At 36.3% G+C, this 22838-nt stretch overlaps 1 protein-coding gene across 1 annotated transcript in view; it reads right to left on the bottom strand.

Annotated features, from left to right (window-relative positions):
• Nucleotides 1-2619: 2619 nt before the first annotated feature.
• LOC107556835 (GPI ethanolamine phosphate transferase 2-like) overlaps nt 2620-22838 on the bottom strand; it is a 116442-nt gene continuing 96223 nt past the window's right edge. Inside the window, exons 10-12 of the mRNA XM_016240066.1 lie at nt 20334-20652; nt 16188-16351; nt 2620-3148 (exon numbers count right to left, since the gene is read on the bottom strand). Of these exons, the coding sequence (XP_016095552.1) occupies nt 2929-3148; nt 16188-16351; nt 20334-20652 (703 nt within the window). The 3' untranslated portion in view covers nt 2620-2928. The remainder of the gene's footprint in view (nt 3149-16187; nt 16352-20333; nt 20653-22838) is intronic.

The raw sequence follows: 22838 nt of genomic DNA, 5'->3' as shown, positions 1-22838 counted from the left end.
CCATTCACTGCAGAGGATCCATTAGTGAGCAAGTGATATAATACTACATTTCTCCAAATCTGTTCTGATGAAAAACAATCTCGTCTACATCTTGGATGGCCTGCAGGGGAGTAAATATTTAGCAAATATAAATTTTTGGGGTGAACCATTCCTTTAAATTAAATAAGAAACATCAAAACATCTAATAATTTACCACATAAAATCTCACAGCAATAGTAAATAATTAATACTTATACAGCTTTTTGGACTATTCAATTCTGATTAATCAATCATAGCATTTGATGTCATTTTTTTAATGATTCTAATCACTCCGAACTCTTTCTTCTCACATAAAGAAGTAATTTTAACTTGAATATTTAATGTGCATTTATTTACTTAGTATGCTGCCGTGCAATAAGCAGAATAATGCACAGTCATCTAGTCATGAATGCAAAATAAACACCCTCAGGATGAAACAATACTTGCTGGGGTTTAAATAGCCATAATGACCAGCTGACTGAACATTATGCCTTAAATTAAATGAAGGGCAATCATTCAAATGTCAAATACTGAGCATTTTTACTCTTGGAAAGGTACAATTAATGTACTGCATGAGTTCAGTAGTCTCTAAATCAGGCACTCAGTGCGTTCAGAACTGAATCCCATAGGTCAAACTAAACCTCCAGACTGCATTCGCTCCAGTGGGAAATACTCTACGCTCACCTCTCTTTCCCTGGAGAATGTTTGCAGTTCAAAAAGGCATTAGGTTACAAAATCAACTTCTCCAGCCAATAAAAAGGTCAAAGCAGAGTATGAATCACTGGGAGGAAGCAGACATTTCAAACGCCCACTTCCTTCACGGTATCTGCTACAGTTAGAGATGGGAATCGTACAGAATTTAACATTTTCAAATGATTGCAGAATCCTTAATTCCTTTAACAGTTCTATTTTTGAACAATATTTGAGAAAATAATTGCATCAGCATCCTGATGTTAAATAACATTACGGACTGCAACGTAACAATAAGAAGAAATGTATGATCCTGTCACATTTATTCAATATAGCAAAAACAAAAATGGCATCCATCTTCATTGCAAAACATCACATTCAGTAGTAAAAAAAAGAAAGAAAAATGGACAAGTATGAAGCAAGCAACACAACTGTTTTCAACATTGATAATATTAAAAATGCTTCTTGATCAGCAAATCAGCATATTATAATAATTTCTGAAGGGTCATGTGACACTGAAGATTGGAGTTTTGGACCTTTGCATCAAGGGAATAAATTACATTTGAATATATATGCAAACATAAAACAGCTATATTAAATGTAAAAATATTTCACAATATTACAGTTTCCAACTGTATTTTAATGGTAGTGTATGTCAATAGCAGAGATGCATAAGCAAAAGAAATTAAACAGTCCATCACCATTAATGGAAGCAAAACGTAAAACATAAATTTTTGCCATTCAGAGCATGTTTGTTTAATATACAGTTACGTGGAGGAGTTTTTTTGACCAATGAGATTTCACTGTGGGCGGAGCTACTAAGCACTTTGTAATAAAGACCGAAACAAAGCAAAACACAAAATATCTTGTGACGCTCTGTGTGTTATTGCATCACGTCTGGTTACGTCACACTGTTAGTGTCACTGATTAATACAGTAAGTGACATTTATCATAATTTTAAAACTTGTACACAGCTAATGTATCAAAACAAGAGAAGCTCAACTCTGAATTACACATTAAAAAGCATGCAGAAATGATTTACTCTCAATCAGAAAAGAGTTTATTTTATTATTAACCAGATCTAAGCACTGAGATAAAGAAAAAACACTTACCAAGATAAATCAACTTACAATTCTCATTTCCAACAGGCTGATTAAACAAAAACGTCATGCATAGCTGTGTTTAGATATGATTTAAAATACTTTTAAGATCCCTTAAAGCTTTCAAGTGCACGAGGAGCTTACATCTGCTGTGATCTCAGTGAGGGGAGAGTTATTAATGATGTATCTTATCTCGTTTTATTCTAGAGGTGAAGCAACGGTCAGGAACGGAAATTGCAAGATACAAAAAGAATTACACTCTCCATTATCTGTAAAGCTTTAGAAAGAAAACTGCATAGAGAATGAGAGGGATTATCATATGTATGCCCACAAGTCTGGCTTGGGATGGGGGTCATCACGCGTCTCAAACAATGAGAGCATCTGGGGTGGGCCTAAGACTGCAGCAGTGCTGCTCACGAGTCACGACTTCATAAGTCAAAACACAATTGAGTGCATCGTTTTGTTAACTTTGGTTTATTAGAAAATCATGCGATTAAAAAAAGAATTACACTCTCCATTATCTGTAAAGCTTTAGAAAGAAAACTGCATAGAGAATGAGAGGGATTATCATATGTATGCCCACAAGTCTTGCCATATGTTATCTGCACTATCAATGACCTCCCAAAAAATATTAAAATAATTTAATCGCATACACACAAATGAGTGAAAGTCAGTAGAGTGAGCCAAATCCCCATGTAAGCTCTGAATTCTCAACGTTGACCTCATTCACAGTAGTAGAATTACCTAAAACCTTCTCCCATCGCTTTTTCTCTCATTTTATTTCTCCTTTTGGTGCGAAACTGCATAGAGAATGAGAGGGATTATCATATGTATGCCCACAAGTCTTGCCATATGTTATCTGCACTATCAATGACCTCCCAAAAAATATAAAAATAATTTAATCGCATACACACAAATGAGTGAAAGTCAGTAGAGTGAGCCAAATCCCCATGTAAGCTCTGAATTCTCAATGTTGACCTCATTCACAGTAGTAGAATTACCTAAAACCTTCTCCCATCGCTTTTTCTCTCATTTTATTTCTCCTTTTGGTGCGCAAAACTCAACTGCAACGTTTGTTCTGTACCCGAGTATGGCTTTGGTCCTGGTTCTGGCTTTGTATTCACGGTCTGGCCGAGCGTTCCTGATCCATAAATGTAAAAAACAGACATACAGCGGTGGTGATGAGGGTGTGCATGGCCTCGTACAAGAGTTTTGGAGAAAACACGCTCCAGATGAAAAGGTGGTATCGGAGACTGGTGACCAGAACCACGTAAAACACATCTGGGATGGACCGCAGGAGTGCAAAGCAGTAGCTGCCATGACCGAGACCCATTACAGCCCTGAAAGAGAGAGAAAAAGACCAGAATAAAGATGTTCAGTCCGGTTATGTTCTGGTCTGATGTGTCATTATACAATGCTATAGTCATAAACCCGTCAGGTCTCATCTACTGTGGTTCATTCATCGTTTAACGCAAATGGAAAAGCTATTACTTCCTTTACTAACCTTTGATTATGTGTTATGTCTCACAACAAATGTATATGATACATTCATTAAGACAAATGTCACCTGCCATGGGCTGATGGCACAGCCATTAGCAGGTCTAAATGCAATAATCTGACACTCTAAAAGATAATGGGACCTTAATGGATTGGACTAGACTGGATCAGGCTGGCCTAGACTGCATTAGACTGGCATACACTTGACTGGACTATATAGGAAGGACTGGAATGGACAGAACTGGTGGATTTCTTTGAAATTACTACACTGCACTTAACTGGACAGGAGCTGATGATAGACTGGACTGGGCTAGACTAATTTAAAGTGAACTGGACTGGACTGAATTGTGTTAGGCTAGATTAGATGTCCTCGACATATAAAGTGGACTGGAATTGATAGACTAGACTAAACTAGAAGGGATTGAACTGGACTAGAAAGTGAAGGACTGGACTAGCATGAACTGAAGTGGGCTAGGCTAGATTAAATGACCTCAACCTATAAACTGGACTGGATTTGATAGACTAGACTGTGCTAGATTACTTTGGAATGAATTGGATTGGACTGGACTAGAAGGGTTTGAATTGGACTAGAAAGGGCAGGACTGGACTAGCATGAACTGAAGAAGGCTAGGCTAGATTAAATTACCTCAACCTATAAAATGGACTGGACTACCTTGCACTGAATTGGAAGTTGATGATAGACCTTAACCTATAAACTGGAGTTGATAATAGACTGAATTGGATTAGACAACTTTGGACTGAATTGGATTGGACTGGGCTGGACTGGACTAGAATGGGCAAGACTGGACTAGCATGGACTGAAGCGGGTTAAGTTAGATTAGATGGCCTCAAACTATAAAATGAACTGGACTACACTGCAGTGAACTGGACTGGAGTTGGTTTTAGTGGACTAGATTGACAGGGCTAGTCTACAATGAACTGAATTAGACTGGACTGAACTGGACTATAATGGGCAGGAATGGACTAGTATGGACTGAAGTGGGTTTGGCTAGATAAGATGGCCTCAACCTATAAACTGGACTGGAGTTGATGATAGACTGGATTTTTTAAATTACTTTGGACTGAAATGGATTGGACTGGACTAGAATGGACTGAAGTAGGTTAGGTTAGATTAAATGGCCTCAATCAATAAACTGGACTGGGTTATACTGCGCTGAACTGGAGTTGATTTTACTGGACTACTTATTTACTAGGCTTGACTATTGAACGGAATTAGAATGGACTAGAATGGAGTGAGGCAAACTGAAATGGACCTGTATGGACTGAAGTGGGTTCGGCTAGATTAGATGGACTCAACCTATAAACTGGATTAGACTACTTTGGACTGAATTGGATTGGACTGAATTGAACTGGTCTAGAATGGGCCCCAACTTACCATAAAATAGTTTTCTGTCATTATAACTCTTGTTTTGGACAAATACTTAAGTGTTTCAGCCTGAAGTGTTATTTATATAATAGACACCAGAATCTGGCTCCTGGATTGCAGGCTATTGTATCAGAAATCTTTTCTCTAGCCCTGGGCAAATCAATGTGTCAGCAGTCCAGTCAGCCTTTGACTCCCACTGTGAGAATTGGCTTCTCCAAGGAACATTCATGCCCTCATTCCTTGCTCACATGAATTTGGATGTAGGGCAGTTTCTATAGCGCCAAACAGCACAAGCTCCACAATCTGCGGACAAGAGTCAAAGACATTCTGGCACCAGCCTTGCATTAAAAAAGGAAATGTATTGTTGTGGCGACATAAATATTGAAAGCCCAATTCCCCATAGTGGTAAACACAGTGCTTTCTGTCAATACTGATATGAAAAGTGAAACATTAGAAGAAAATAATCACGCATGCAACTCCCATCTTTTCAAACAGTGAGCTGGATCAAGCCGGCTGAAGATGCTCCCCGGATGAGCGCGATGGCCTGGCGTGTTTTGTTGTGAGTTTAAACTCCTTCATTCTTTCACCCAAAGGGACTGCTGCAGTCTGGCCTATAAAAAACCCTCTCACAGGGAGAGAGAGAGAGAATCATTCTGGGAGATTTCCTCTCCGGCGTAATTACGCACACAGATTTTATGTGACAGTAAAAGAGAACTAGACAAGGATAAGTGAGATAGCGGTGCAGGGTTCAACCTGGAAACTAATCAGTGAATTTAAATTACGTTATGAGAAAAACAAGCAAAAACCGAAGACTGAAAGGAGAAATAACTACCATCAAGATGACACAACACATTTAAAGGGACAGTGTTTAACTCACCCTCATGTCGTGCCATACCTGTATGACTTTCTTTCTTCTGTGGGACACACAAAGCATATGGTCTACATTTATGGTAATTTAATGGTGTTTCTTCTTTTGTGTTCTGGAGAAGAACGAAAGTCATGCAGGTTTGGAACAACATGAGATGATCACAGTAAAGTTTTCGGGTGAACTATCCCTTTAAATTCTGATATACTGTAGAGTTGAACAGAAAATTCAAATGGAGGAACTCAAACCCATGGCTTGGGAATGTTTATTGGTGCAATTCTGTCATATTATTTGGGAAAACGTCATTAAGAATTTCAGGCCATTTTCCATTTTAAATAAGTTTGCGCCTAATCCAAGCTTTCCTGTTAGTACCGCCACTCCCTATACGCAGAGTACGCAGTTTGCGTAGGGCACCAATTTCCAGGGGGGCACCATCCCAGTTGCTCAAAAAACAAACAAACAAACAAAAACAAAAAACTATTTTTGTTCTATATTAATATTAAAATTAACATATACATATACATAAATAAATATCTAAACATCAACATATATATATATCATTATAAAAATGCATTTTACAGGGAACGCGGTAAGCAGTAGGCTAAGCACACCTGACGCGCCATTCCCGCATTCGCGACCGATCGCACCTCATGTTTGCGGCTGAATGCAAATGATCATAATTTACGGACAACTAGGCCCATACCCGTGAAAAGACAACAGCAATCCGGCGCTGAGAAAAGAAAAAGAAAAAGAGATGAAACCCATGCATCAGGTACATTCATAATCCTGTGAAACTTTTTTGGCAGTTGATGTTAATAACGTGTTTTAATGTCGGTAATAATTTAACCACCAACAACGCATCTAATATTCTTTCTGAGTTTCCATGTTCCCTTACGAAAATTAGCCATGGTTTTACTACGAATAAAACCAAAAATCATGGTTCTTGTAGCCATGGTAACCACAAATTAACCATGGTTTTGTTACTTCAAGTAATAGTTTACAAAGGAGTATTAGGATAATATTTTTTTGTGGTTATAAAAACAAACCTAAGCCAACAACAGCCTTTAAAATGACTTAAAATGCATTATATAAAAAACAATGAGTCAATCATGATTGGTTAATTAATAATTATATGGTTTCATTGAATAACACTGTTAAAATACATAATGTAATACAAAATAAACAATTTATGTACATTACATATCATTACAAATGCCTGTAAAGGGAACCAAAGGCCTGGTAATTGCTGCTGTTACACTTACAGGACGATCAAATCCTTGTTTAACATTGACCAAAACATTTAATTCAAATATCCACTTAATCTCTCATTTTTGGCCACCTTTTTGCGATAGAAATGCTACAAGCCTCTATAATTTCTTCAGCAAAAACATGTGGATATCACAACCCTTACAAAAATGAACCATGGTTTTATCATAGTAAAACTGCTTGATTTTCTTTTGTGTGATTTCTGAATGCTTGAGACTATAAAATCAATTGTATTAATAAAATCGTAGCCATAGGTAACTGTCTAGAGCTAAATAATATAATTTACTTACAATTTATTTACTTTTATATTTTATTAAAGTTCTATTTTGACCCATAGTAGACTCATATTTGACTGAGGGGGCACAACAATACAATTCTGCTTAGGGCACCCATTTGGCCAGCAGCGGCCCCGTGTACTGGCTTGGGATGGGTGTCATCACGCGTCTCAAACAATGAGAGCATCTGGGGTGGGCCTAAGACTGCAGCAGTGCTGCTCACGAGTCACAACTTCATAAGTCAAAACACAATTGAGTGCATCGTTTTGTTAACTTTGGTTTATTATTTTGAGTCGTTGGGGACGCGGTAACACACGGCCCCTTTCACAATATATTGCTTTACACGTCTATCACTTTTGCCGCTCAGAAATGTTCATGCAATCATGCTGCACGTATCAGAAGTTCTGCGCTCCGGCGCGGTTATCACTCACACTCACTGATCTATACATAACTGAACCGAGCCAGGCCCGACTAAACGAACCGCGCCTGAAAGGCACGGTTAAGATTGCCTAGTGTGAGTACACCCTTATTCTCCCGCATCCCGCACACGACACTCGCCCATCAAGTGTTGTCCCGCGCTGCACGCTGCTGCGTTATTTCAGGTTAGGTGTGATAGTGCAGGTTTCTAAGGTGCCTGTTATAATGTTATGATCGAGGCTCTGGACTCTGAGCATAACTTGTTTTTCTATAACAAACTATAAAATATTTTCTATTAAAACGTTAATGCCCTGGCAGTGGCAAATAGCTTTGGTTTAATTTGATTACATTAATGTTATAAACTGAGATTTACAATAAATATTTTAACTGCTATGTCAAAGAAATACTGCTGTAAAAACCACCTTATTTGTTTAAAGTGTTTGCAAACAAAATGTTATTGCACTTTTGTTCATATAGCAGTACTTTTAGATGAAAAAAGTGCATAATACTATACTTTTGAATTAGTTATAGAATTTTGTGCATAATGCGATTAATCGCAGAAAATCATGCGATTAAAAATTTTAATTGTTGCCCAGCACTAATATATATATATATATATACACACACACACACACACACACACAGATAATTTAAAAACAATTTTTAAAAAAAAACAACTTAAGGGTGAATAAATAAATCTTAATTTTTGGGGTGAATTATCCAGCGTTTTTTTGCAGTTGTAACGTGCAAAATCCTGAGCAATCTGGTTTGCTTCGACTACTTCTGCAGGTTTTGCAAACAGAAATGTGACAGAAAGGACAATATAGTTTACTAAGAGTAGATAGACTGAGAAGAATATAAAAACATAATGCTCTCTGCTCTGTTGGACACACTACAGTATCGATCAACACAAGACAACAACAGCAAACCACATTTAATACTGAATCAACTGAGAAATGACACATTATTCAGTCCAGTTTTGACTGCCCCATTATTCTGACTGACAGGTTGCTTGTCTAAGCAGACCAGCTGATTTCCAGACCTGCGGAGCTGCTCGTACTTGCAGCGAATCTTCTGTAAACTGTACAGCCACATCACAGTCCCCGTTGCCGATTCCCGACAGCACTGCCTAAACTCATTTTCCCACGCCTGTCACAAATTTTGTCTGCGAACAGAATGGTGGTCCTTCTCCGCCTCACGAGGAGTTTGCCGGCGGATGAAGGCATTTGCAATTCAAATCCACACCTCAGACACTCGGGTAGTAGATTGTTTGCAGGATTCAATATCCCTGAACACAAAGCACCTGTTGCCTCGGAGGAAATGAAATATCTCCTAACAAGCCTCCGTATTTCTCTCTCTCAAATGGATTGTGTAAATGCTCGGCTCAGATGAGGGACGGGTCAGCCAGGCCTGCTGGGATTCCAGAAAGCTGAATATTGATCAAAGAGCATTTCCTGGATCTCGTGTGTGTGTGTGCTGTAGTGACACTGCTGACTGAGCATGCTGAATTATATATGTCAGACTGAATGTCTGAGCACTTAAGACAGTCATTTATCAGGCTGTAGTCGGACAGCATTTTAGGGGAAATCTTCTAGCCTCACAGGGACAGACTTTATAATGAGATAAATAAAGAGTGGGTGGTTCACAGAGTTTGATACTCTGCATTTATGTGGGATTATAGCAGGGGCGTAATTTCCACTGGGGACAGGGGGGACATGTCCCCCCCCCACTTTTCAAAATTACGTTTGTATCCCCCCCACTTTCAAATTTGTTTGTTATGATTTTTTTAACCGCACGCCGTCATCGCCACGGAGGAGCAGGACCGAGCAGGACACAGACACACTCTAAAACTAGCTCACTGAAAGTTCTAATGAGCAGGTATCGCGGTTGTGGCACAGTCAGCCATGAAACGCCAGAAGCAGCAACAGATTACTTTAATGTCATCATGGATGAAAAGAAAGAAAGAAAGGAGATGTGAGTTTGATTCAGTAAATTAGCTCAGGTCAGGATAATCATATTTTCTGTCTACACCTGTTAATGTTAGCTTAATATTTAATGTAGAACAGTGGTTCCCAAACTGGGGTACGTGAGGCGACAGAGGGGGTACGCGAACAAAATGCTGAGTTTTGCGGTGTTTCGTGAACGAATCGTTCGCGAAAGTCATTGATTCAATGATTAATTTATAAATACAGCCACTTGCTTAGTTACTGAATGAACAAATGACTCGATGACTCACGCATTAAGACCTACTGGCGATTTTAGTATTTAAAATAATCACTTTTCACTTTTTTTATCATCATTGCATATTAATTAATCTATTGAATTTTTTTTTTAAACATTAATAATCTATTTATAAACATAAAAAATGCATTGGAAAGTCAATTTAGGGGGCAAATATGGTCCTTTAATGAAAAAGGTGCAGTCTAAGTGGAAGAGAGGGGGTACGCAGAAATGCCTCAGGGGGTACTCCACTCTAAAAGTCTGGGAACCACTGATGTAGAACATTCTGTCCTGTGCAACAAGTGATTTATTTTATATTTTCAGGTACAGCGGTTAGTTTGAAATAAAAGTTTGTTTTTAATGTGAGTCTCACATTATTTAAACATTATTCAAAACATTAATGGTGAACATTTTTGACTTTATAAAATTATTCTCTCAAGTCTTGGCGATCGGCCCCTATTAAATAATAAAGAAATTAAGATATCTTTTTCTTATACATAGTTTAGTAGCCTACTATTCTTTTTGGACGAATTGATCATTAATCAACTTAATTATTTCCTGGATTTTGTATCACCATAGTCCCTAAATGTATGTACATGCAGGAAATGGGATTCAAATCGAAAACATTTTCCCCCATTTTGTGTCCCCCCCACTTCTCAAGCCAAAGTTACACCCTTGGATTATAGGATATGTAGAGTGCATCTACCAGGGTCATGCGCTATACAGAACTGAACTATGAATGCCTTTTAAAGTACAATTTAATTCCTGAATTTGAATCGAGGAAGTAAAATGGGATGCAGACGTTTGAATGTGAATGAAAGCAAAATTAACTGAAATTCAAAGAAAATCATATAACTAATTTTTAACTAGAAAAGCAAAGTTTGAATAGCTTTGAAGTTAGAAGGTTTATAGCTTTTACAGACAGAATGCCTGATAAAATGACAGAACGATCAATAGACAGACAGACAGACAGACAGACAGACAGACAGACCGACAGACCGACAGACCGACCGATAGATGACAGTATATATATAATAAAATGACAGTGTTATACTGCTGTCACTTCGTATTTGAGTGGGCAAAAATAGAAGGAAAAAGTAATAATATTTGTTGTTGTTGTTGTTATTCATACTTCAATAATTCATACATGAATAATTCATACATGAATAATTCAATAATTAGTAGTATACTATTTATAATAATTAATAAATAAATACAAATTGTCATCAGAACTGGCATAATACACCATTAAAAGGAGCATTTACTCACACTTCTATGGACAGTGATGGCATAAATGTAATTTAATTTTCTCAAAATTGCAGGAAACAGTGTATCATTCTCAGCCATACCTGAAAAACAGGCAACAACAACAACAAATAAAAGGTGGTGCAATACTAAAGTGCTGGTGTAAAAGCAAATAAATAATGCACGTAGTGTTTTATGATAATCAGATATGGATTTCATCACAACTACACCACACTAAAATTATGTAAAAATCATGAATATTAATATTTTATTTATACATGAAAACAACAACTCTCAAACCCCACCTAAGACTGCTGTGCGTTTAAAACTTTTACAGTATGTAAATGCCCTCTGTGTTTGCATGCAAAATGAGAAACAGGTCTAATAAAATGCAGCAGCTCACTTTAACATTGAGATCCTGCAGCTGCTACACAACACATATCAGAGTTGGGTCTTTTCTGCATGTGGCGTAAGAAATCACAAATTAGTGTTGCCAGATCTTGGTAGAAAAAAAGAACAAGCCCATAATAACCTCAAAACCAAATGCTTTATCTTAGACATAAGCCACATAATTAAATATCATGACCTGCACCTGCCTACTTTATTAACACTATAAACTGGATCGCTTTATGAGCAGAGCAAAAAAACAAGCCCAAAGATGCTTAATAAGCGTCGCTCAAAAGCGTGCTCTGCTAAACAGCTTTCCAAAATTAAACAAAACACTACGGCTCTGTAAACGGTGGTTTAGTTCAAATCGCCAAACATAAGTCTTTGTTTTATTTACAACTTCGAAAAATCTTTATTATTTTTTTTCAATTGTGTTTCTAAATCATGAACAACTAAGAAACCTTGACTAATTTTACATTGATCTGATAAATGCAGTCTCTCTTTAGTTCTTCTGCTGTTCAATAATAGCAGTATCTATCCTACAGTACTTGCTCCTTTTTACCCCATCATGACTGGATGGACAAAGTTTCTGAACACCAGAAAGGCATTGTGGATGTGGGTGGTCTTGGTCTGATATCAGAACGTGCGGAGGAAGTCTTGAGTACTGAACATTACAGTATGTTTTGATGGCACATTGAACTCTATTGGCTCAAAAGAACAAGGAAAATTTTATTGCTCATGGAATGACCTCTTAAAGGGGTCATATGATGCAATTTCAATTTTTCCTTTCTCTTTGGAGTGTTACAAGCTCTTGGTGCATAAAGAAGATCTGTAAAGTTGCAAAGACTAAAGTCTCAAATCCAAAGAGATATTCTTTATAAAAGTTAAGAGTCAACCACGCCTACCTAAAATGGCTCGTTCTAACGCCCCCCCCACATGTCTACGTCACGATGTGGGAAGATTTGCATAACGCCACCCAAATGTTCACGCAAAGAAAGAAGGCGTAACTTTTATTCTCGCTGTAGTATTGTTGTTGCCGCCGCCGTCATGTCGTGAAGGCACTGTGTGTTTCGTTGTGAAAGCGAAACTACTTTGTTTGGCCTTCCAAAAGAGGACATGACTAGAAATCAGTGGTTAAGTTGTATTTACAACACTGTTCCAGAACAGTTTAACCCAAATATTCAGATGTGTCCAGCGCATTTTATGGAGGACTGTTTCCTGATCCTGGTAGAGTAGACTACAATGCCGGCTGTTCTGATTCACAGACTGTAAGTATGGTTTTTATATTTAAAGGATTTGCCACTGATGATTCAAACGCGAGTTTTTTGAGCAGTGTAGAGTAGCACTTGTTGTTTGTCGTTTCTCCGATCACAAATGCAGACATTGTTTTATTTTACAATAATTTTTATTGTAAAAAGACAGTATACGTCATTATAATCCGTAATTATGTCCCCACTGGATGCAACAAATGCCTCGTTTATAATGGGTTTTAATGTTTTTGTCTCGTCGCTCCGGCCAGGACACGGCATCACAGTATGGTGAGGGTCGTAACATTTCCGTCACACGCTTGAGGTATTCGGCCAATCACAACGCACTGGATAGCTGGCCAATCAGAGCACACCTCGCATTTCAGACCGATGAGCTTTATAAAAATGTATGCGTTTCAGAAAGGCGGGGCATAGAGGAGAAACAATAATGTACAGTATGTGGAAAAGAATGTGTTTTTTGAACCTTAAACTGCATAAACACATTTCATTACACCAAATACGCAAAATAATGTTCTTTTTAGTAGCATCATATGACCCCTTTAAAGAATAATTTCAGTGTGTAAAAATTGAGAGGCCAGTAAAATGTGTGTGTGTGTGAGTCTGATTGTCTCGGCATGATTTCCATTATTCATTGTTCTGTGAGTGGCTCTAATTGTAACATCATTACCAGCTTGAGTTCTAATAACTGCCCCCCGATTCCTCATTCGATCTGACAGATCACTTCAAGCACCATTAAAACAATTATCTTAAGAAGACTAGCACTGATTAATATTCCCATAATGCTCTCAAATTACGCATCACTGATATGTGGATGTGTCCTGAATCTTTGAAAACAGTCCTTATTTTGTCTCTCTTCTATTTTAAAGTAACACAAACATTGAGATTTTTTAGAAAAACTGCAGCACAAACTTTGAAGGCTTCTAAAGGAAATGAAAGAAGAGTTTTGCTATGAGAAAAAAACGATTTTATTACAGTGAACTACAGAAGCGCTGTTATTGCACTATAATTCATAAGTCATTTTAAGCTTTTTTACTGCACTGCAGTATTTTTAATAGAACAAGTGACACAACAGATGGCTGTTGCAGCATTATTGCATAAAACTCTGTTTAAAGAGGCCATGTTGTGTAAAACAATGTTCTTTGCCAAACTTTAACTATGGCAATAAAAAACACTCCCTTTCATATTTTCAATTTTCATTTTCAATTTTACTTAAAGTTTCTGTAATTTTGTCGTTTTTGTCATTTTTAGAAGTTTATTTATCTCTTTTTATAGATTTTTACTTCCGTTTTAGTCATTTTAGTACTTCAAAATGAAAAATAAAATAAGTTTGACAAAATAAATCTATAATATAAATATTTTTTTAACATTTTATTTTAATTAACATTTATTTTATTTCAAGTACTGACCTTTTTTTATAGTTTTAGTTTTAGTCAACAGTAAAATCCTTTATTAATATATGATCACTTACTAGGGATGGGCGGCACTTCAAAAACAACTCATCCAAATCAGAATTTAGAGTCGAAACTATCGGTTGTTTGTTTCTTCAGGACTAGCTTTTGCTGGATGTTTAAATACATTTAATTAGAGACCAGCTTCTCAAGAGCTCAAAAGGCCTTTTTGGATGCCGACCATGTTCAGTATGATTACTGTGTTTGTAAGGCAGCATTCAGCTCGAAACACTTAACGTACAAGCTCTATTCAGACAGTCCTCTAGCATTTTCTGCAGTGTTACTGTTCCTGTAGCTCAGGTAAAGTACTAACCTCGACACTAACAATGCCGAGGTCACGGCTTTCGACTCCTGATAAAACACACTGAATGCTTCAGGTACAAGCGCCAACTAAACAAATATGTAAATACACTGCAGTTTAAACATTTGGGGTGGGTAAGATTATTTTTTAATGTTTTTGAAAGAAGTCCTTATGGCTGCACTTATTTGATCAAAAATACAGTAATATTGTGAAATATTTGTACATTTAAAATAACAGTTTCCTTTGTGAATATATTTTAAAAAGTAATTTATTCCTGTGATGGTAAATCTGAAATTTCTCCAGTCTTCAGTGTCGCATGATCCTTCAGAAATCTTGCTAATATACTGATTTGCTGCTCAAGAAACTTTTCTTATTATTAGCAATGTAGAAAACAGTTGTGTTGATTAATATTTTTGTGGAAACTGTGATGCATTTTTTTCAGGATCCTCTGATGAATAGAAAGTTCTGAAGGACAGCATTTATTTGAAATAGAAATCTTTGATCGATTGAATCTATTTTTGCTGAATAAAAAAAATATTTTCTTAAAAAAATAAAAATCTTACTGAGCCAGACATTTGAAAGGTAGTGTATTTTGTCTTGAAATATGTAATCTATTTCTGTTTTTTTTTCAATTGCTGTTTGAGCTACAGACACAATTATTGACAATGGAAGCAATTTTTCAATAAATATTGCTTGCTTATACAATATTATGTTATTATAAGTTAAACATTTCTTACAAAAATAAATAAATAAATAAATAATGTGTCATATAGAGCACTAAGTAGAAATCAGACACTTAGTGGTATTGATGCAGGTCTTATAAACAGATCCTAGATTGCTTCCGATTTCTTCCTCTTATAGCTACATGCTAGCCAGGACATCTCTAACATTTTTGAAAATGACCCTATTCATGACCTTAATGTCGAGTTCCACCAATTAGATTTTTTTTTGTGTGGAAACCGACATTTTTTTAAGACTGTTTGATGAACACATTCCAAAATAACAGCATTTATTTGAAATAGAAATCTTTGATCGATTGAATCTATTTTTGCTGAATAAAAAAAATATTTTCTTAAAAAAATAAAAATCTTACTGAGCCAGACATTTGAAAGGTAGTGTATTTTGTCTTGAAATATGTAATCTATTTCTGTTTTTTTTTTCAATTGCTGTTTGAGCTACAGACACAATTATTGACAATGGAAGCAATTTTTCAATAAATATTGCTTGCTTATACAATATTATGTTATTATAAGTTAAACATTTCTTACAAAAATAAATAAATAATGTATACAGTGGGGGATTTTCAATGTGATTTTCTGGATTTTTTTTTCTCATTTTGTCTCTCATAGTTGAGGTATACCTATGATGAAAATTACAGGCCTCTCTCATCTTTTTAAGTGGGAGAACTTGCACAATTGGTGGCTGACTAAATACTTTTTTGCCCCACTGTATATATAAATGACAGGTTTTATGGCCATTTATCATTATACTTTTGCCGCCTTACATGAAAAAAAAATATGTATATTAAAAAAAATAATGTATCACAAGGTTTACAAGCACAAAAATTTATATTTACGGATATTCAACACTATTCTTTTGCAGACTACAAAAAAAAATTATTATATATGCTCCTTCAGCTCTATTATTTTGGTGTCTTGCAAGCATTGGTATTCTGTAAAGAAAATGCAAATCTAGCCATATTAGCATATCCATATAACAAAGTGGAAATTACGTACAATATAAGAATGCTATAAGATCATACAACAGCATTCCTACAATATTACATGAGCTTGTGAGTGTTACCTGTCTCTCTGTGAGCTGAGGAAACACAGCAGATGACAGGCCCAGAGCAGCGGTCCTGCGTATGTGCTCAGTGCAGTCAGGAAAATGGCAGGTGCTTCTACGTAACTCTCCAGACCCACAAAACCCACAGAGATGTCCACCGTCCCAATGTTATTAGAGTTTCCCTGAAGATACCATATAACATAAACACAAACAGTTGACATACATTTTAACATTTTATAAAGACCCCAAAAATGTATTTGTCATGGCTGTCTGGAATAACATGATGGTGAGGGGAATTAATATTTTTGAGTTAACTCCTTTAATACTTTGTGCTAGGGGCTTGTATTGTAAATATATGCTCAATAGGGTCTAGCTAGTAATTAAAAGCTAAATTAAATAAATGTGGATGAACATCTCAATAAAACTGAAATCTTGATATAGCATTGTGAGGTTATAAAATCAAAGGCAGGGATTTTATTCAATATTTATATAGTCTTTTGGGCTGCATTTCATTTTGGGAAAGCAATGTGTGCCACGTTCACTTTATTTACACGTTTGCATAATTTCCAGCATTTCTGTGGATAGAAGTTTACAGTACTTCCACCAAAATAAAAGCTTGATGATCTGAACGACTGAAAGTGGAGAATTTAAGATATAAATATTAGTATTGTAAATTCCAGTGTAAAATAAATTATTATAACTATCAACTACTCTTTTTTTAATTTCACAGGATAATTTACAATTTAATTTACAACAGTAATATATTTATATCTTTATTTTTATAGAGTTAAATACTACTACTGATTATTATAATTATTATTATTATAAAGCGAAATAACTTTAAAGTAAAAACAAATCAAAATAAAACACTAACTAAAAAAGTTTTTTTAAATCCCTATATATGTGCGGCCCCTTATATATATAATTTCTAAATAAAAACAAATTAAAATAAAACATTAACAAAAAAAATATTTAAAAAAACTTTCATGTCATTTGACCATTAACCAACATCAGAGAACCATGAACATTAATAATAATAATAATCCCTATATATGTTCAGACATATATATGTAAACAATTTAAACAAAACAATAATAAAAAAATAAAACAGTTGCTAAAAAAAACATTCATGTCATTTGACCATTAACCAACATTAACCATGGACACGCGAATGTGTCATTAAATGATTTAAACAATAACCAAAAATTTCAAGCGGGATTTCAGGTAAATATTTTTTATGTCTGAGGGGTTCAGCTGACAAAGAAAGTTTGGAAACTGCTGATATAAACAGTAGTAAAGTGATGCAGAGGTTTGAGGTAGGGGTATGCCGGTATCAAATTCTCATGTTGCGATTAATTGCTAATGCTTTTATCACGGTATATGGTATTATCACGATATTGAAATTTAGTTTAAAAAAAAGTGCTGTCTTAATACAGTATAACAGGTTTAATAACTTTAAATAACTGAACATTTAAATGCAATAAAGCAATACAGAAAAATGTATAAAGTTAAAAGTTTTACACAGATTAAAGTGCAAAAGAACTATAAAGACCAATAGGTATCCCTTTACAATAAGACCTCATTAGTTAACCTTAGTTAATGCATTAACATTCACAATGAGCAATAGCTACATTTGCTACAGAAGTTATTAATCTTTGTTAAAAAAAATACAAGTCTTAGTTTATGTTAGCTCATTAAATAACACAGTTGCAACTTTCGATTTTAACAACGTGTTATTAAATATTGTAATTACTTAAGATTAATGAATGTTCAGGAGAATTTTTCATTGGCAGTTTATGTTAACTAATGAATTAACTACACTCTAAAAAATGCTGGGTTAAATACAACCCAGTGCTGGGTAAAATAGGGACAAACCCAGCAATTGGGCTGTTTTGACCCAGCGGTTGGGTTAAATGTTTAACCCAATTTTGGGTTTGGGTTAAATGGCTGTTTAAACAATTTAAACACGATTCAGAAACAGAAAGTAGTGCAGCTGCTTTGTTTACAGGGTTTCCGGGGTAATGGCTGCATTTCTGCAGTTTATCGCCATCTGTTGTCAGAGAGTGAAAGTGTGCTTTCATCCAGAGCGTCTCTTACATGTTCCGCCATGCGCTTCTCATCCGTGCTTGTTTACATCAGAGTGCGTACGCGTCTTTCACGCAGCATACAGCGGTGTTGTGCATTTTGACCAGTTGATGGGAAAAGTATTCTTAAAATGCATTCAACATTCGGAATAATTTGTAATATATAATTATTCACGGTATGTAGAAGTGCCCACGATAACAATATCGTGCATATTCATTACCGTGATATATCGCATTACCGAATACGGCACATGTCTAGTTTGAGGCATCCTGCAGTTATTCAGGTGTGGTGAGAGAAGCGCCATGTGTTTCTAGTCTCTGCTGACAGACTCGAGTCTGAGGGTCCCTCGGCTGATAGACGGATGAGGAAGAGGGGAAATAAACTAACATATCCTGCTCTTTCCTGTCAGTGGCTCACAGGAGGCTGTGCCTGTCACTCCGGCTGCTCCTGTCAGGACAGGCAGATTGGAAAATCCTCCTTCTCAACGCTCTCCTCTTGCCACTCTTAGTCCCATTATTTCATGCTGGTTTGCAGTGTCAGGGTGGGGGCGGAAAAAGGGCCTGGCCTGACAAAATGAGCTAAATCAATGTGACAATTTACAATTAACAATCACTTCCACCCTGCTTAATGGCTAGAAAGAGAGAAGAATATATCCGTCCTTTGACAGTTCAGTTGCATTGACCCTGACTGTCCTTTTGATGATGATGTCATTGTCAAGCCCATAATTCCATGCTCGGGAGCTTTAAATGATAATTGGCCAGTAAAGCACCGTTTATGACCCTTAATTACACACACACACACACACACCTCAGCTCTGATTTGATTTACTCTTGATGTATCATTATAAACCTGATTATTTTGATCAGGTTTATAAACAGTCCACCCATCTGCCAATGGTCGGGCAAAAGTTTTGGTGACTTTTATTTAATGTCTGTCAGTTTTGATGTCATTTTATACCGTTTGTCATTTATACTAAAAGTTTGGAATAATTATAAATATGCAACGTTTTTAAAAGAAGTCTCTTCTGCTTACCAAAACAGGCATTTATTTGATGAAAAAGTTAAAAAGTTAAAACAGTAATATTGTAAAATATTATTACAATTTAAAATCATTTTCTATTTGATATTTTAAAATGTAATTTATTGCTGTGATGTCTTATTATTATCAGCAAGGACGCATTAAATTGATCAAAAGTGACAGTAAAGACAGTTATAATTTTACAAAATATTTCTATTACATTATTCATCAAAGAATCCTGAAAAAATGCATCACAGTTTCCACAAGAATATTAAGGGAAAAAATTGTTTTCAACACTGAATTAGCTTGTTATTTTTATATTTTCAGTTTAGATTTTAGCACTTTTGTTGTGCACTAGTGCCATTTTTATTTATTTATATTTAACTTTAATTGATTTTCACTTCAGTTTTAGTTTGAGTAATTTTAGTATTTTAATATAACTTTTTATTTCAGTTAGTTACCAAGACAACATTTCTAATTTCAATTTTTTATTTTATTTTATGTCTAATATTTTTCATATTAGTGGTCAAGGCAACATTTCTAAATAGTATTTATGTTTAATATTTTCCTAATATTTATATTTTATTGTAGTTTTTTCAGTTACATTTTTTTTAATGGTTTTAGTTTACAATAACAACACTGTACCAGAAAATCAAAAGTAAAGTTTTGCATGTTTACAATTTTGTTAGTTAAACCATACAAAAACATTTACTTTCTATACTTGCTTCCCATTTTTACTGCCTTCGCTTCTTCATTTACTCTCAATGGTGGTATTACAACATTGATAACACAAACATAACAAGATTCGGTGCCAAATAGCCCGAATCAGTCTTATTCACGATTTCAATGTAAACCATTCATCAATCCAATGTGAAAAGTGTTCAAACTCTTGATGGAATCAAACTTGGGTTTGGGCCGAGCGATCGACCTGAATGAGTAAAAACATCCTGAGAACAATGAAACTGCAATTATTTAATCAATATGCATTAAAGGAGGAAACCAGACCTCTATTGTCTACACTTAACAAAGCCATTCTTATAGATGCTTTCCTCTCCTCATTACCTGAAAGTAGAAGAAAGCCTGGCCGAACCAGTAGTGCATGATGGTGGTCTGGGCGGCATCGTAGTGGAGCTTCTTCCAGATGAACTGAGCCATGATTGTCTGGATGAGCAGACAGCAGGCCAGCGTGGGCAAATTATGAGCTCTGAACAACAGAGCCACCAATAACACCACGCCACTGTACACTTCCCACAGTCCCCTGCTCTTCAGCCGCCTGCTGTCCACCGCTGACGACATCACCTGCGAACGCAACAGGTCCTTCACGCCGGTGAATATGATACCAAGGATGAAAACATAGACGAATCGCGCCTCAATGGTTCCCCTGAAAACAGAACGTGAGAAAAACAGAAGGAAAGATTCTTGTTTAGGATCACTGAAGACACTCAATTTTTCACTGCTCTCTTTCGAACACACGGAAGAATCGATATCGACTGCAAGCACCCTTTTGTTTGAAGGCTCGTCTTTATCTCGGGCAAAGCTTGTGAAGTCTGGAGAGAATCAATAACAGTGAGGTTTGGCGCTTTGCAGCAGAGAGCAGAAATTACTTATTATAACCCACAGGAGGTCAGCGGGGTCACCTGGAGGAAATCAGTAGAAACCGCCTGAAAGACCACCTTCTTGCTTTATACAATGTAGTAGATGCAGCAAAACTGCTGGGACAATATCAGGAAAACATCAAAGATACAGATAGACCACACCGCAAGCAAAACACCTCAAATGAATACTACTACTGTCAGGACAAAGCATATTCAATGACCCATTTATATCTAAATTATGACCGATTCATGTAAATGAACCTGTTCACCCTTCTCCGGGAGTTTGATTGACAGGTGATCTGACTAATCATGATGCCGAATATACCATTTTGTCTGACAAACAAATCAGACAGGAGAGTAGACTAACATCGGTGGACTTAAACTTGAGAAATGGCGTGTACTGACATCTTTTTCGCGGTTGAAACAAGATACCTTCTGATGTTCATTCATGTTTATTTTGTGCTATAACTTGTAAAGAGGAAGAGATGAACGGTTCACATGCCGCTTGAACTGAGGTGCTACAGTGATCCGTCACGACACATTAAAGAGCCACAAAACGGTATTTATAGTTTGAAGTTTTTTTAAAATTTGAAAGCTGAGACTTTGTTTCATACTCTTGTTTTGTCTGTCAGCATGTTGTCAGTTTCCTCTTTGCGATGTATTTTTCACAGCGTGAGAACATGATGTGTGGTGTTAGAGCGCCATGGCTTGTCGGACGTAGCAACAGTAACTAAGGGGGGCGGGTCTTGGCGAAGGGTCAATTCAAATTGAAATTTTTCAATGATTCGTCTCTATGCACAGAAGTCTGTCTTAATACTAAAACAATTTGTTAAACACTGCCATTCATCACTGTTTTTAACTCTATTCTAGTTGTATTTAGCGTTCATTTAAGTGTAATGCTGTCACTCTAATCAAGATCCATTCATTTGAAACCCTTGTTCTTTAACCAGAAATACTTCTCTGATTAAATTATACAATCCATTTATGATGATCTGATCTAGTTTAAGATACAGTACATTGTCCCTTTGAATAGCTTAGAAGTGCTTTGTGTAAGTTGCTTGTATAGTGCAGTTTTTTAAAAGCTCCTTTTCGAAAGGGCAGTGTGACTATGTTCTTTAACTATGTTAAATCATGAGTCGCTTGTAGCTTGAGACTCTACAGTTTCACAGAACACTGGATCAGTCACATTAAATGTGATTAGAGCAAAGCAGGCGGGGGATTTCAGCAGTTTCCCTGGAGAAGAAGGAAAGTCTCATCACTTTTATTACCACTGTGTCTCTGTTCCTCTTCACTGTAAATAAGCTCCATCAGAGAGCAAACTACATCTACACAAAACACTTTAATCCAACACGCGTTACCATGCCAACCGAAACTTGGCAATGGCACGCTGTTCCCAGGCATGGATGCATATGCCGAGAGAGTGACACAGCAGGAAAAAGTGTCAAACCAACGGCCGGAGAAAATCATCAGACAGACACACTTGAACGAGAGTCCAGACTCTGGATTTGCTTTAACCTGCACAAACAAATGAGGAACAATTATTGTGCTTTATCACAATAATGCCACCTGCAAAGCTAATGCTTTAAGTTCAATAAACTTTGTGAACTCCAGCACCCCCCCACCCCCCCTTGAAGGTCAAGTTAATTTTATTTAATTATATTTTCTCTATAGCGCCAGATCACAACAGAAGTCATTTAAAGTTACCTTTCTTATAGAACATGTCTATACCTTGTTCTTTCATTAAGCAAACTAAACAGCCTTATGTTATTGATCTTATTTACATGACGGCATGTCATTTCAGTCTCTACGTTAAGGTCGCGCTCTCTGTATCACGCACAGCGGAGTTCCGCCCGTTGTGCGCGCTCACACACACACACACACACACTCACACTCACAAGTAAGCCCACTCCGATTCATATTTAAATATGAATTCTGCGTGTCTCTGTGTTAATGAATGGCGCAGACGCGCGGT

Source organism: Sinocyclocheilus grahami, unplaced genomic scaffold (assembly GCF_001515645.1).
Source record: "Sinocyclocheilus grahami isolate Dianchi unplaced genomic scaffold, SAMN03320097.WGS_v1.1 scaffold580.1, whole genome shotgun sequence".
NCBI lineage: Eukaryota > Metazoa > Chordata > Actinopteri > Cypriniformes > Cyprinidae > Sinocyclocheilus > Sinocyclocheilus grahami.
Note: the sequence above shows the minus strand (reverse complement) of the source record. Positions and strands in the feature narration are given on the sequence as shown.